Source organism: Xiphophorus hellerii, chromosome 9 (genome assembly GCF_003331165.1).
Source record: "Xiphophorus hellerii strain 12219 chromosome 9, Xiphophorus_hellerii-4.1, whole genome shotgun sequence".
Lineage (NCBI taxonomy): Eukaryota > Metazoa > Chordata > Actinopteri > Cyprinodontiformes > Poeciliidae > Xiphophorus > Xiphophorus hellerii.
In genome coordinates, this window is record NC_045680.1 from 28921829 (window position 1) to 28936180 (window position 14352).

General features: G+C 39.5%; 2 protein-coding genes across 3 annotated transcripts; both read right to left on the reverse strand.

The window, feature by feature from the left end:
• Positions 1–1876: 1876 nt before the first annotated feature.
• On the reverse strand, positions 1877–6398 carry ndufa11 (NADH:ubiquinone oxidoreductase subunit A11). Its single transcript, XM_032572568.1, has 4 exons — positions 6197–6398; positions 4405–4497; positions 3259–3381; positions 1877–2053 (listed from the first exon to the last, which is right to left on the reverse strand). The coding sequence occupies exons 1-4, from the start codon at positions 6381–6383 to the stop codon at positions 1941–1943; spliced, it is 516 nt and encodes a 171-aa protein (XP_032428459.1). The 5' UTR covers positions 6384–6398; the 3' UTR covers positions 1877–1940.
• A 1653-nt stretch (positions 6399–8051) lies between these two features.
• Positions 8052–11002, reverse strand: mrpl55 (mitochondrial ribosomal protein L55). Of its 2 annotated transcripts, none has more exons than XM_032572571.1 (3): positions 10843–11002; positions 10411–10555; positions 8052–8644 (listed from the first exon to the last, which is right to left on the reverse strand). In XM_032572571.1, exons 1-3 carry the CDS (start codon positions 10893–10895, stop codon positions 8495–8497), a joined length of 348 nt encoding a protein of 115 aa, XP_032428462.1. In that variant the 5' UTR covers positions 10896–11002; the 3' UTR covers positions 8052–8494. The 2 variants fall into 2 exon arrangements, with proteins under 2 accessions (XP_032428462.1, XP_032428461.1); XM_032572570.1 differs by having other exon boundaries at positions 10411–10630; positions 10843–11000.
• Positions 11003–14352: the final 3350 nt, after the last annotated feature.

Here is a 14352-nt window from a genome sequence, read left to right on the forward strand (position 1 = left end):
CCAAAATTGATAAGACGAGAAGAAAACTGGACAGGGAGGCTGGCAAGAGGCCAACAGCAACACTGAGGAGCTGCAGGAGTTTCTGTAAGCGCTGTGCTACATGTGACAACAATCTCTAGTCTTCATATTTCTGGGTTATGGGGTGGGTTGGCCAGAAGGAAGCCTTATCTGACAAAGAAAAACATCCAAGCTCGGCTTTATTTTGTGAAACATCTGAAATCTCTCAAACGCATGTGGGGAAATGTCTTACGGTCTGATGAAACCGAGGTTGAACTTTCTGGACATAATTCAAAAAGGTAACACTGCTCATCACCAAAAGAACAGAAGAAGAAAGAATATTTACATCAAGCTTTGGGGCTGTTTTTTTTTTTGGGTGGAAGGAATTATGAACAGTTCCAAATACCAGTCAGTGTTGGAACAAAACCTTTAGCCTTCTGATAGAAAGATGAAGATGAAGTTCAGCTTTCAGCACAACAATGACCCAAAAAACATCTAAATCCAGAAAAGAATGGCTTCACTGGCATAAGATTGAGGCTTTGGAATGAACCGGTCAAAGTCCAGACCTGAATCCCATCAGGGTGATCTGAAGAGGACTGAGCACAGGCAGGGCAATTTGTCAGATTTGGAGCCGTTTTGCAAAGAAGAGTAGGCAAATGTTGCCACATCAAGATGTGCCACACTGATCCTACCAAAAATAAAAATATTTTTATTTTTTCTATTACAGCACTCAAAAAAGACTGAGTGCTGTAATAGAAGTCAAAGGTACTGCAACAAAGCATTAGTTTAAGGATGTGCATATTTGTGCAACCAGGTTATTTTAAGTTTTTTACTTTTACCCTTTAAAGTTTTCAGTTTGTTTTTAAATTGAATTGTACAGGTTATAGGTCAAATTAAAAGTGGAAAAAGTTGTGAAATTATTTCTTGCTGTCATTTTTTTACATCATGAAAACCTGGCATTTGAGCAGGAGTGTGTAGACTTTTTATATCCACCTGTGGAGGTTCCTCCATCTTTTCCCCAGTGTTATTATTTATTTCAATGTTTTCACACAATATATTTATAATTTCACTCTTTTTGTGTTTATTGCATTAGGTTGTTTACTATTATGGGTGCACACATTTAGTAAACACCTTTTGTTTATTTGAATTATTAACTATTTTGTTTTGCTGAGTTTGAAGGACTGGCTGAGTGAGAGGACTGGTTGAAAGGCAAACCAGGAAGTGGAACAAACCATCAGGCTGCTGGAAACAGGACTTGATGTTAAAGAACCTGCCTCTCTCTCTACTAATAGCATTACTCCTTAAACATTTTTGGTGTTAGGTTGTTTTGTTTTTACAGTTGTTTTGTAGTCAAAATGTGTTGGTTTGAATTACTTATTTATGTTTATGCATTGTTTGTCTTTGTCTCATCTCCCACCCCTCCTTGTTTGTGTAGGCTAGCCTTTGTGTATAAATTCCTGTGTGTTCATTGTGTGAGGTCAGTTTTTGGTTTGTTATCCTGAGTTAGGTATGCCTTAGTTGATTTCTTTTGGGCCCATTTTGTTATATTTTTGAGATTTGTTGTTGAAAGGCTTTTGGAAAAATAAATAGAAAATATTGTTTTATATACAGTATGCCTTTGTCCTTGTGCCTTACTGGTCGGACCGTAACACCACCAAAAGATAATATATATATAAATAAAACCAGTGAACCAGAACCAGCCTGTGTTCACTGGTTTTAATGGAGTACCACTCCTGCTTCGGGTCATTGCAGGACTTGTCCACACGTAGTTGGGTTTTTATATGCACTGTTTTTATATACACATATAAAACAGCTAATATTTAATCATGTTTCATGTTCATCCTCTACATTTGTACACTTAAAATAAAATAGCCTTCAGTTTACTTTCACAAGCATTTTATTACATGAAGTCTTTTTACAATATTTAATGTTAAAGTCTCCTCCTACAGTTTGGGCGGTCCGGTGAGCCTCCATCCTTCCATTTTGCCAACTTTAGTAAAAAAGGCCAGCGTTCCCAGAGCCAGGCAGCCTGTCGTACCAGTCATAGCATTGTGGGCTGTGGAGAAGCAGAGACCACCAAGTCATTCATCAACCAATCACATTTCATCCTGACCTCAGACTGCTTGTGAACACAGGAGGTTCACTGCAAAGTTAGAAAACCTAAATAAATCCTCCTTTTGGCAATGCTCCATTAAAGCCAATCAAAATAAGATATGATCAAAACATGAAGGTTTGATATGAAACAAAAAATTATTTTTCACACTGATTGGGCAAAGCTGAATGAAAATCAGTTTAGTCTTTATTGGTAGGAATTTGACCAGCAGACAGAAGCAAAGAGTGAAAATATCAAGAGAAAAAGAAGAACTAGAGAGCTGTTGAACTACAAACTCAACATTCTGATAAAAGATCTCGTTTGAGTTTTACTGTAAACCCTGACATCACTGTGTCATCTGCAGGATGGTTGAAGTTGCACTAATCCCTGCAGCATCGTCAGACTTCAATATTTTACATGACCTAAAATATCTCCTAAACATCAAAATTACCTTTTTTCTTTGTTTTCAGAAGAGAAACCCCCAATTGTTGCCCCTAAACTACTGAGTTCTGAGCCAAGTGTTTAATTCTAGTCTTCTCATACATGGAGTGAGGTCCCTGCAGTGTTCCAGTGTTCGGCCTGTGTTCACCACTTTTGTGCCATTCCTGCGTCAGCTCATTTCAGGACTTGTCCACGCGTAGTTGGGTCTTTATAAAATAAATATCTTTGTCACATCGTTTACAATAATAATATCATGCACACAGGAGAGTTTTCATCTACAGGAACCTGCACCATCTCGCCTGAAACGTTCGCTGGAGATGGGCACCAGCACCTCTCCCGACCCCACTAGGGACAAGGGTGTACAGAAAATGGATGGATGGATGAACCTGCACCAATCAGCCCCAACATGCCAAACCAATAGGGGGCAGTACAGCGCGAAGCTAATACTTATATAGCTAATACAGGAGTGTTGGTAGCCAATCAGATTCCTTCAAAACAACAAAGACTTCCAGTCAGCCAAACCTGGTGTCAGAAGGTTAATTTGTGAGGACACATATATAGGTTGAACTACTTTTAAACAGCATACAAGAATATAAAGCTAATAAAAATCATGACAAAATAAGTGGATATAAAGCAGATTGTCATGAGTCCTAAGCGAGCTTTGGTGACTGAAAAGCAACAGGCAGTCCGGTGGAATTCAAACATTCCATTTAGCAGGTATTACTTACTCCTGGCTCCCAGGAAGATGCCCGAGGCGCAGCCGCCGACAAAATAATTCAGTGGGTCATCTGGAGCCTCTCGGGCCTGAGCGGTGAGACATGTTGTCATTCCGAAGATGGCTCCCATAGTGGCTGGAAAATGCAAAGCTGCCAATATTAATGTTCAACATTACATATCAAGATGATGTGTAGACTTCTCAGTGAGCAAAGAACTTTCTGAGATCTGTGACAATGTTGAGGTCAGTGCTAAAAACCTCATCTGAAGCACTGAAGTCTGCATGTTCATGGCCAACAAAACATGGGTTCCAGATCTACTGGTGACTGGAAACTAGGAAGTTTTCTCCCTGGTAGGAATACAGATGTCTAGTAATGCATTATCAATCATAACAACAATATTAATACCAGATATCAATATCAGCCCACTTCAGATCAGAACTGAAGATCAGTGACCAACTGAAGTCCGTGATTCTTCAAAACAAAGTTTCAAAGTCCTGCTAGTAGTTTGATTTTAGAAGATGAAGTATTTCCTTACTTGTAAAACTGATACAAAAGCACAACTTCACAAGACACTCAAAATCCCTCATTTTATTTATTTTTTATTATTTTTCATGGAAGAATTCTCAAAAATTAATACTTTATTCTCCTAATATACAACTATTTTGGAAGCATAACGCTATTCTCGTACTTTTTATGACCTTATTCTGGCAATATTACAAGTTCATTCTTGTAATATGACTTTATCATACAGTTATGACTTTATTCTTGTATTATTATGATTTTATTCTGATAACATTACGCCTTTATTCTGAAAATGAAAATTTTTTATATTTTTAGCCTTACCCTAACACAAATCCACCATAATGTTGAGCATTAATGGTCATCATGATCTCCAGCTAATATAAACTAACCTTTTCTCTTAATTCAAGCAGACAGCAGGAACATACTAAGTGATATTCTGACACGTCTCTTAAAGGAAGCAGGAACACCATGCTTGCTATCACCATGTCTGACAACCGCCAAAACAGCAGAAATAGAAATATTTATAACACACACTATTCACAACAATCTGAATAGTTATTTCAGATAGCAATAACTATTCAGATGCATATTCAAAAAATATTTTTTTTTTGAATATGCATATTTTAATGAGCTTACCCATTGTAACCGTTGCACTGGCAGCCCTCTGCACTGCTTCCAATGCAGTATCAGGTTGGAATGCCACTATGTGATAAGCTGAGCCAATCAGACCTGAAACACAAAATCACGGGTTCATTTAGGACAAGGAGCAGGGCTGCTGGACATCCAGCACACATAACCAGGTCATCGGCAGGACTCTGCAAAACTTGACCTCACGCTGATGAGGTCATTCAGACATCTGATCAGGAGTGTTGGACCAGGGACTCCTCTGCAGGACACCAGCCTGGAGGACTGGAGCTCAACACTCCTGTCCTGAACCAGCTACTGACGTTGCTAAGCAGCAGGGTTCTACTTTCTGTCAGCCACTGGCTGCAAATAAGAGTCAGGAAGTACCGCACGACATGAGGGACGCAAACTGGACCGTCAGAATTTCAACTGCTGTTTGGAAATGAGGGCAAGAAAACCGACATCCATCCTGAGTTCTGTTCGGAGAACATTTCCAAACCCAGCACTGGAATCAGGAGCTCCAGCGGATCACTGACCCCGGAGCTCTGGACATTCCGTTGGATCTCTGTAGCTCTGAAACACTCAGTAATGGATTTATGCCCAAGAACCATCAGCTTTTAGATAAAAAAAACTTTATTGAACAGATTCCCTGAACCCAGCAACCCTGGTTCATTTAAGCCAGGGGTGTCAAACTCAAATACACAGTGGGCCAAAATTTTAAATTGAACAAAGCCACGGGCCAAGGTTGAACAAATGAATCTTTTAATATGGACCCAAACAAGTTTTGATTTAACAATAAATATTGAACAAGCAAGGCTTATATAACTTAAAAGTGCAGGCGTGCAAAATTGAGTTGCTAAAAATAATAAAACATATAAATGGCATATTAAATAAAATTTTAATAAAAATTTAATGCCTCCTTTCTGAGGTAAATGCCAAAATTAGCTTCGTACACAGGCTAATAAATTTGAAAATAAAATAACATAACAACTATGAATAAATCATTAAATAAACTATGAATAAACCATTCAGGCCTTGGAGTAACAAGAAAAGGTGCATAGAAAACTTATTTATTGCTCATTTTGCGACACACTGATCTACTCTGATGCGGCCAAGCCAGATACCTGGCATCTTTTCTTGGATGCCAGTTCATCAATGTCGGGGCTCAGGGTTTGAGCTGAGGAAACCTTCATTATCGAACAAAGGTGTTCGTCAGTCAGACGTCTCCTGTGAGACGTTTTCGTCATCTTCACTGAGGAGAAAAGTTGCTCACATACATATGTAAACAGATATTCTGTCTCCCACCTGTCCAGAAATGTTCGATTTTCTGTCTTTCTTTTCGCCATTTTTTGGTAGGGTAACACAGTGACAGCTGTAGTTTGAGGTCGCAGTGAGGTTTGGGGGAGAGGCCCGGGGATGCGGGGTGCGCCGGGGCTTTCAACCCAAAAAGTGCGCAAGAAGACGGATCACCACCTTCCTAAGTGCTACTGACACAGAGGAGGAGGCGTGTCTGCCTCTGTCCTGATTGACAAGCCAAAAAACAGCAGAGCATTATGGGATTTGTAGTATACGCGGTGAATGCGGCGTCACAGCGTTGCCACTGTATAATACCGGCGGGCCGGCTCTAATATTAATTTGAAATTGCCTCGCGGGCCAAATATAATTAGGCTGCGGGCCAAATTTGGCCCGCGGGCCAGAGTTTGACACCTATGATTTAAGCCTATTAGCTTAGCTAGCTGCTAAAGCGCTGTGTTTCCCGTAGCGGCCTCCGGCCCCAGAGCACCGTCTGCGGCCTGATACCTACCCAGAGCTGTGCCCAGTTTGGTGGCGATCCATGTCTTCTCCACGCAGTCTGTCCCCTCTGGAACATCCCAGTAACCCATCACGATCCGTGGCGGTGCAAGGTCAACACCAAAACTCTTTCTCGTATGTCTTCGGCCAGTGGTAGAAACTGTACTGCCCCCTACAGGTGTGAATAGAAATCGGTCCATCGTCTGGTCCGCAATCTGCTGCACCGGAGCCGGAAGTGGCTCTCCGGACCTTTCATAATAGCTCAATAACTTTAGATTAAATGATGAAGAATAATTTAACGTTTTAGAATGTAGATATACAATTCATTTATGTCTTAGCAGTTTTGTGAGTGTTTTAATGGCGCAATTTAATTAAATTACAGAATGACATTGACTAAAATATTATAGTACTATATTTTTGTAATAGTACAACCTCTGTGTTTCAAACAAACAAAAAATTACAAATGTTGATTTTTCTTCAAGCTTTTCTGACCCAAACGTAAAGACTGAACCCTATTGCTTAGCCTTGGAATGCTGTTAGAAAGGAGGTTTGCTTATAGTTCCCCCAACAGGGTCACAAACTACTACAACCTGGAACCCCTTGGCTAGGCAAGTTCTCTGTAAAGATCTCTGCCATTCACTGTACCAGAGCAATCAAAAATAAATAACTACTTACTTTAACACTTTTTTGGGGATGATTATTACAATGTGAATATGTAATTTTTGTGTAACACCTGTACACAGTGCAAAATAGCTCATGTTTTATATTATATTATCACTACATTTGCATAAAACCTTACAAAAACAAATTAAAAAAACTGAATCTGAAAACATATTTTCATCTCCTACAATTTATATTTTATGCTGTTTTAAGTCGGGGTCTCTATATATATTTTTGTCATTGGGTCAAAAATTTTTCTTCTTCACATCAAATAAATTTCATATAGTAGATATTTATAAGTTGTCTTTTTTCCAAAAAAAAACTATGTGATATACATAGTCCAGCTAAATTAATAACTTTATTTAGCTGGATTGAGGGCAAGAACAGATCCTTGTTTGATAAAGAAGACTGCAGAAGACTGATCTATACCTTCTAATGTTTTGGGGTGAGGAGACGCAACAATCATGCAAAAATTCCCTGAGCCCAGCGACCCTGGTTCATTGCCAATATTAGGAGACTAATTCACCTAATATACTTGTTTTAGACTGCAGGAAGAAGCCAGAGTACCCAAAGAGAACCCATGTTTTCAATCTCCACCCAGGAAGACCCCATACCAAAATCTCAGAGCAGCACCCCCTGCTGCAAGGCAACAAAGTAAACAACTGCTGACATCACACAAGCTGCAATCCAATCAACAACCCCAACTAGTAACCCAACATGTCCCAATAATCATCAGCAGTTTCATTTAGCAGAAATGCAGCGTTTGAAAAAAAAATACTATGTCAAAATATTAAGTCAGAATCAGTTTTTAATCCTGATGTGTTTTATTACCCAGACTGATGTTCCCGACAGTGAGGGAAAGATTCCTGATGTTCAACATCTTTATCCAAAATGAAGATTCTTACTGGTACCTTCCAGGAAATAAAGCTTTTTCATTTTATATGAAAAAGCAGACATGGGTTCTCTCTGTGTACTCTTGTTATCCTGAGGAAAAGCTCTGCAGCACAGTGGAGCGTTTAATGAAGCAAAACATTTCCTGCTTTCATTTTAATAATGCTACTGCACATTTAACTCACCCACTGGTATAAGACCTGAATTAATGTCTAGTTCAGGTCTTATACCAGTAAGCGTTTGCTTCATTACACGCTCCACACTTTCATTTCCCTTAGGGATCAGTACAGGATTTTATAAGTTAAATTGAACACAGCAAGGATTTAGTCCTTTAATCAGCTCATACATGTGGAACATTTCATCACTAGGTTTTGACTTTTAAGAATTTTATAGATATTAAATAAAATAATAGTGGTATGTAATGTATTTCTCATCATGTAGTATAAAACTGGTTGATGTGATGTCAGAAGCAGGATCTATACACAGCCACTACAGTGACTCCTGGAGCTGGAAACGTTGGAATGCTGCCACCAGCATGGCTCAGTACGACTTGCTGCCATGGTAACCTGATGATCAGCAGCATGTCAGAGAATATCAAACAAATCAGCTTTACATATTCCAGATAGATACCACACACTGCCATCTGAATCAGGACACTAGGTGGTAGTTCTGCCAAATATCGCCACAACATAAACACACCCAGTTTTATGTTGAACAGTTTTAACTATTTTGTCTATTTTTACATCAGTGAATACAGAAGTCATTTCTTTTTCCACAAGTGGCTGTAGCTGTCCACCTTAAAGTCATCTTCATACAGATCTACTGTCTGTGTTTTGGTCTTCTTCACTTCCCTCCTCTTCTGGCGAGCGCGGCGCTCCTCTTCAGGCAGAGTCAACAGGTTTACAGGCATCTGCCAAAACACACAAACAGCACCATTTAGCTTTACTGTCCAAACTAAACTAACTGATTCCTATGATCTGGTTGGATCGAGGTGCCCTACATTGTCATAGAAATTTTTGACCTTGTTTAGGTTCTACAAAGCAGTTTACTTCTACTATTTTTATCCATAGGCACACACCTGTGTGAACCAGCTGAAGCATGACATGGTGGTTAAAACATCCAAACACAATGATTGGTGTTGGTCCACTTTGCTTTCTCAAACCCAAAGTCAGCACTGATGTCCACCAGGACATTTTCATGCTTCCTTCTACTGACCAGCTTTATATACTTGCGCCTAACAGCAGGACTGGGCACATAGTAGCTCCTTGTTTCAGTATTAAACGATCTTTATTATTTGTGGTGCCATGCAGCTCAGTGGACCAGCATATCTTCCCTTTTTTCCAAGCTACTGATGAACACCAGCAATACACAATATGAAAAAAAGTACTTGTATACTTACATTATATTCAAATGATCTAGTTTTGCTAAGAAGCTTAATCTTGTACTTTTAGTTAACTGTAAGCTATTTAAAGCTTCACAGTACAGGTTGTGTAGCAAGTATGGCAAGTATAATTGCAGTTTTCTGGCCGATTTCTAAAAAGCTTGACCTGCAGATTCTGACTTTGGCTGATATATATTTTTTTTGCATGAAAAGTCACTAAATTGACAACAGCGGAGTGACTGTTAACCACAGATGTGACCCGTGGGCAGGGCAGTCAGTCCTCTCACAGCAGAGATATACGGGATATTGACTGATTTTCAGACCAATCTCGCAAAAGTAACTAAATCGGGACCAGTTTATTCCTCCTGGTAGCAACCATTTGTGAAATATTGTAACGGAGCCCTTGAACAGGATATGTGCCAGTCAGAGAGCATGCATTCAATCTGCATGTAGAACATAAATTTAGATGGATTTTCACTGCTCCCAATGCCTGGTCTGCTAAAGATCAGTGTGGTGGGAACGTTATGACTGCAAGGAAAAGAAGTGAGGAAAATGTTGGTTATTCATAAGAAATATTTTATTTTGCAATATTGAATAAAAATATTGTAACAGAGAACACCGGATTGAAATGACTGCATGACCTCCTCTGTATGCCATCAAGTGCTGCTTTAGAGGAAAACTAGCTTTTGATTGATGGAGAGTCTTCAGCTTATACTGCTGACACTAGTGTGCACTTTCATGTGTTTGTTATTTATTCAACTTTATCAGACATTCCCATTTGCAAGAGGAATGTATTCACTCACACTCAAACACACACACACACCCTTATGCTTCTATACAAACTGAGGACTTTGTATTGACTTCCATTCTGTTTAGTAACCGCTGTAATGCCAAACCCAGACATTTTCCCTTACATTAACATGAAACTTAACTGACACCATACCTCTAAAATCTACCAATTAGAGAGCAATAGAACTGCAAAAGAAAGTGAGGACCGGGAAAAGATCCTCACTTTGTTGATAAATATTGTGAAAGTGGTCCTCTATAAGCAGTGCATACAAGTACACATAGCTCCAAAACTACCTACAGAAATTAAAATTCTCTTTCAGAAAAAAAAGGGAGAAAATGACTTGGAAGAAAATTTTGATTTCTGTAATCAATGTTCCATAATGATCCTGAATTCAAAAATATAAACTACTAATAATACTGAAGAAAACAAAGAACCCTACAGTTCTCCATTCTGTGCAGAAACGTTGGGAAGGACCATGAACAGAAAGCCCCTGCCGACCACTCACCAGGAGAAGCCGTCTGGGCTCCTGGTATCTGATGCTAACAGTGGAGCCGTCCGGGCGGACCAGGAGGACTAAGTACTGCCGCTCATACTTCTGCCGTCCGCAGCGGACCACCGACGTCCGGTTGGAGCTCAGCTGAGCTCCGTGACTGTGGAGGAAAGAAGTCGGGATAGCTGGGAACACCGGCCGGGAACCTGCGAGTGATATGCAAGGGAATATACAACTACGCACACACGCGCGCATACGTGTATGAACACAAGACAGTCAGACAGAGAGAGAGACAGACAGACAGACAGACACACACACACACACACACACACACACACACACACACACACACACACACACACACGTACACGTATCAAAAAGATGAGGCGCGCTGTCAATCCGGGCTAACACGACGACATGTTGTTTGGAACCAGCTGAAACTCTTACCGGGTCACCGAGCTGTGAAGACAGTGAAGCTTCTTTAGGAGCAGCTGGGCCATTACAGACTAGCTGGATGGAAACCCGCTCTTTAATTGCCGATTCCCACCGAGCTGCGAACCTGAGGTCACACAAGGACCAATGCTCTTTTCTGCTTAATGAGGCAATGTTATACCAGCTAGAGGGTTATACCGCCACCTACCTCATCGGAGGGTGTAGGGCAAAACGCTAAATCATCGCAATATCAGCTACTGTTTTATATTTCTGTAACATTATCTGTAGCAATAATTCTTTCCATGTCCCATCTCTTGCACACCTCTCTCACTAAGATCTTATCAGTTTTTAAGTGTACATTTGAGACAGCACTAAAGAATATTGTCCACATTTTCAATTATATTATAGTGACTTTATACACTGATAAACATGATCTTGTGGTGAAGAAAATGTAACATAACTGAATCTGTGAAATCAATCATAAAATTTCAAGTAAGTATCTTTACACAAATGAGGTCAAAAATATTTATTTGTTCAAGATACAAGAGATTGTAATTTTTTTCAGAAAATAAATTGTTTAAGCACAAAGAGCCTATCTTTTTAAGTTAATCCACACAACAAATTTTAAAAAAAGTTTTCTTTACTGTGTCTTATTCAATAATTCAAAACACCAACCCATAAGCCATCAGAATTCTGAATCATCAGAAATCTGATGGCTGGTGATTCAGCCATCAGTGTCATATTTATTAATATTAAATATGACAATTTAATATTAGAGTCAACATTTTTATATATATACATATATATAGGCCTTTATCCTCTTCTGTATAAATTCCTAAAGATCTGTGACAGAGTTTTTAATTTAAAAGCCATTCAAGAAAGGCAGGAATCAAGATGCTCGTTAATTTTTTTGCTCCTGAATTTTAGCCTGGCAGACAGGACAGCTAACCATCATCACTGAAGAGGAGGAAGATGAGGAAGAGGAAGAAGAGGAGAAAAAGGAGGAAGATGAAGAAGAGGAGGAGCTCCCGCTGTGAAGCGATGTTGAGCTGGCGGCAGACACAGTCTGCGTCTTTCCTGGCTCCCTCGCTGCTGCTCAATGTCTTCTTATATAGGCGATTTTGAACTAGTCATGAAGGTGGCCATTTATTTTCTGTACAGCTAAACAAAATGTATCAAGTTGTTTTTGGTTTGCAATACTTTAATCGCACATTACTTCATTTGTTTTTATATGTCGCAATAATTTAGTTTTTAGGACATAGGTTTATATGTGACATTAGTATTGGCCAGTAAGGTATCCCACAATGCATTGTGTCACCACCAGCAGCAGCAACTAATTAAACCACTTTTTTATTTGTCACAAAAATTAGTTTTAAAATGTTTAAGGTGAAATAGTAGACTCCAAAGCTTCACCTATGCAGTCAGTTCATCGAGAATGACGTCATTTTCAGAGCAGTAGAGCTCTTATTGCTGGGTTTCAGACACGTGACCAGGATGACGCGCGAAATTCAGACGGAGGGCCGGTGTTCTGTCAGATCAGCATACGCTGTCAGCAGTTAAGATTATGATAAAGGAGGAATTAGCGCTTTGGATTTTGAGGCTCTGATTGGTTCATTTAGAATAAATTGGCTGAAGACCTATTTGTCTCATTCCAACTCAATGCGGTTTCATATTCCTGAATTTTTGCACAAAAGATTTAAATTTCACACAAACACAAAGACCCTAGCATAAATGTTTGGCTGTTGAACTGGACCGTTCCAGGTCGCTATTGTAGCCGGGGCATTTTGTCCCGGAAGTATAGTGTTGCGCATTCTTCCTTTGCCCATATATGGAAGACGCTGTGACAGAGCGCAGCAGGTTCATTAGCCAGATAGGTAATCAGCAGTTGCATTTAAAAGCAGGTAGATCGCTGAGGAGAACAGATCCCAGGCTGATGATTCCTACAGAGGAGAGATACTTCTAGAGCGAGTGACTTACAGAGCACCATTGACTGGTTTTGCTTTAAAGAAGCAAAACCAGTCAACCAGCCGAGGTTGTCTGTAGGATCTCCACTGCTCTGTCGTTAATGAGGAGAGGTATATTTGTAGGTGTATGGAATGTGTTTGGCGCCAAGAAGAATGTATTCTTATACCAGACTGAAACTCTTTCCCATTGACAAGAATCCCACTGCCAGATGGAGTTTTCATTTAAAGCTGTTGATGCTTCCAACAGCATCAACAGCTTTGAAACTGCTACTGTTTCAGTTTCAGTTTTTGTTTTAGTTTAGAATTTCTTTCCTTTTTGGGGGGTTATTGATTAAAAGTATTTTCTTGTTTGCTAGTTTTGTTGAAGGAAGGGGAGTTTTTATTGTCTAGCCCTTTGGCTTGTTTTAAATAATAAAAAAGGACCTATGCTGTCTCTGGGTCACAAGCTATTTTATTCAGATTGAGGAGACTAGTGGAAGGGGAGTTTTTCTTTCCTTTGCTGTATCACCAGGGCTTTTTGTGTGAGTGTGTTTTTGTTGGGGAACACTTGGGTGCATTTAGTTGTATTTGTGTTTTCTTTATTATTATTCCTCCCCCAAACAGTCTGTTATTTAATTGGGTTTAATTGTATCTTAGCTTTGAGGTTTCCAGGGCCAGCATAGACTTTTGCTTTTAATGTGGTCAATTTTGTATAATAAAATAAACTCTCTGTCCAAAGGAACTTATGAAATCAATAAACTGCATTTAATTTGCAACAGTGCCTCTGATAATTCTTACAAACGTATCTGTGTGATCTGGTAAAAAGAGGATTTAAGGTCCTCCACACATAACAGAAACTATACCCCCAAGGTCACACTATCAAGCTAATTTTTTATTAGCAGCTGTACAAATATTTTACATTACATTACCAAGGCACATTAAAACAAACCTTTATCTTGGCTTTTTTCTATTCTTCCTCTTTCTTTCCTCCCTCCCTGAAGGATAAGTTCTTTTTGAGACATTGTTTTGCTTATTTATCTTCTGACCGGAGCTTTGGACGTGTAGATGCACATTGCACGGCAGCTCGTTACCGGCGAAGCGTGCGGTACCTACCGTGGCCACCAGGGGCCCCAAAGAGCAATTTACTTTTTCTTTTTATCCATAAAATAATCATTTCTGCATACATTAGCAAATATATATTATTGTAAAAGCAAACCATTTCATAGTGAAATTGTGTTTTTTGATATTATAATGACATTGAAATTATTACTAAAAAAAAAAAAAATCAGCACCACTTAGTGGCCCTGGGGCCCTAAGTGGCTGCTTAGTTTGTTTTGCCTTGAGCCGGCCCTGTGGTTAAGAACCACTGGTTTAGATGAAGCTGACTCAGAAAACGTCTGTAGTTGTAGTTGTAGTTGACTGCAGCTGCAGCTAGACCCTGTTAAATAAGTTTGAAACCACGACAATGCATGTATATCTATCTAGTCATCATTGAAAACAATTTAATGACTTATTTTCGTCACAACTTGTCGCGTATGAACTCACAGCTCCTCTGACTGTCGGACTTCTTAATGCGCATGCG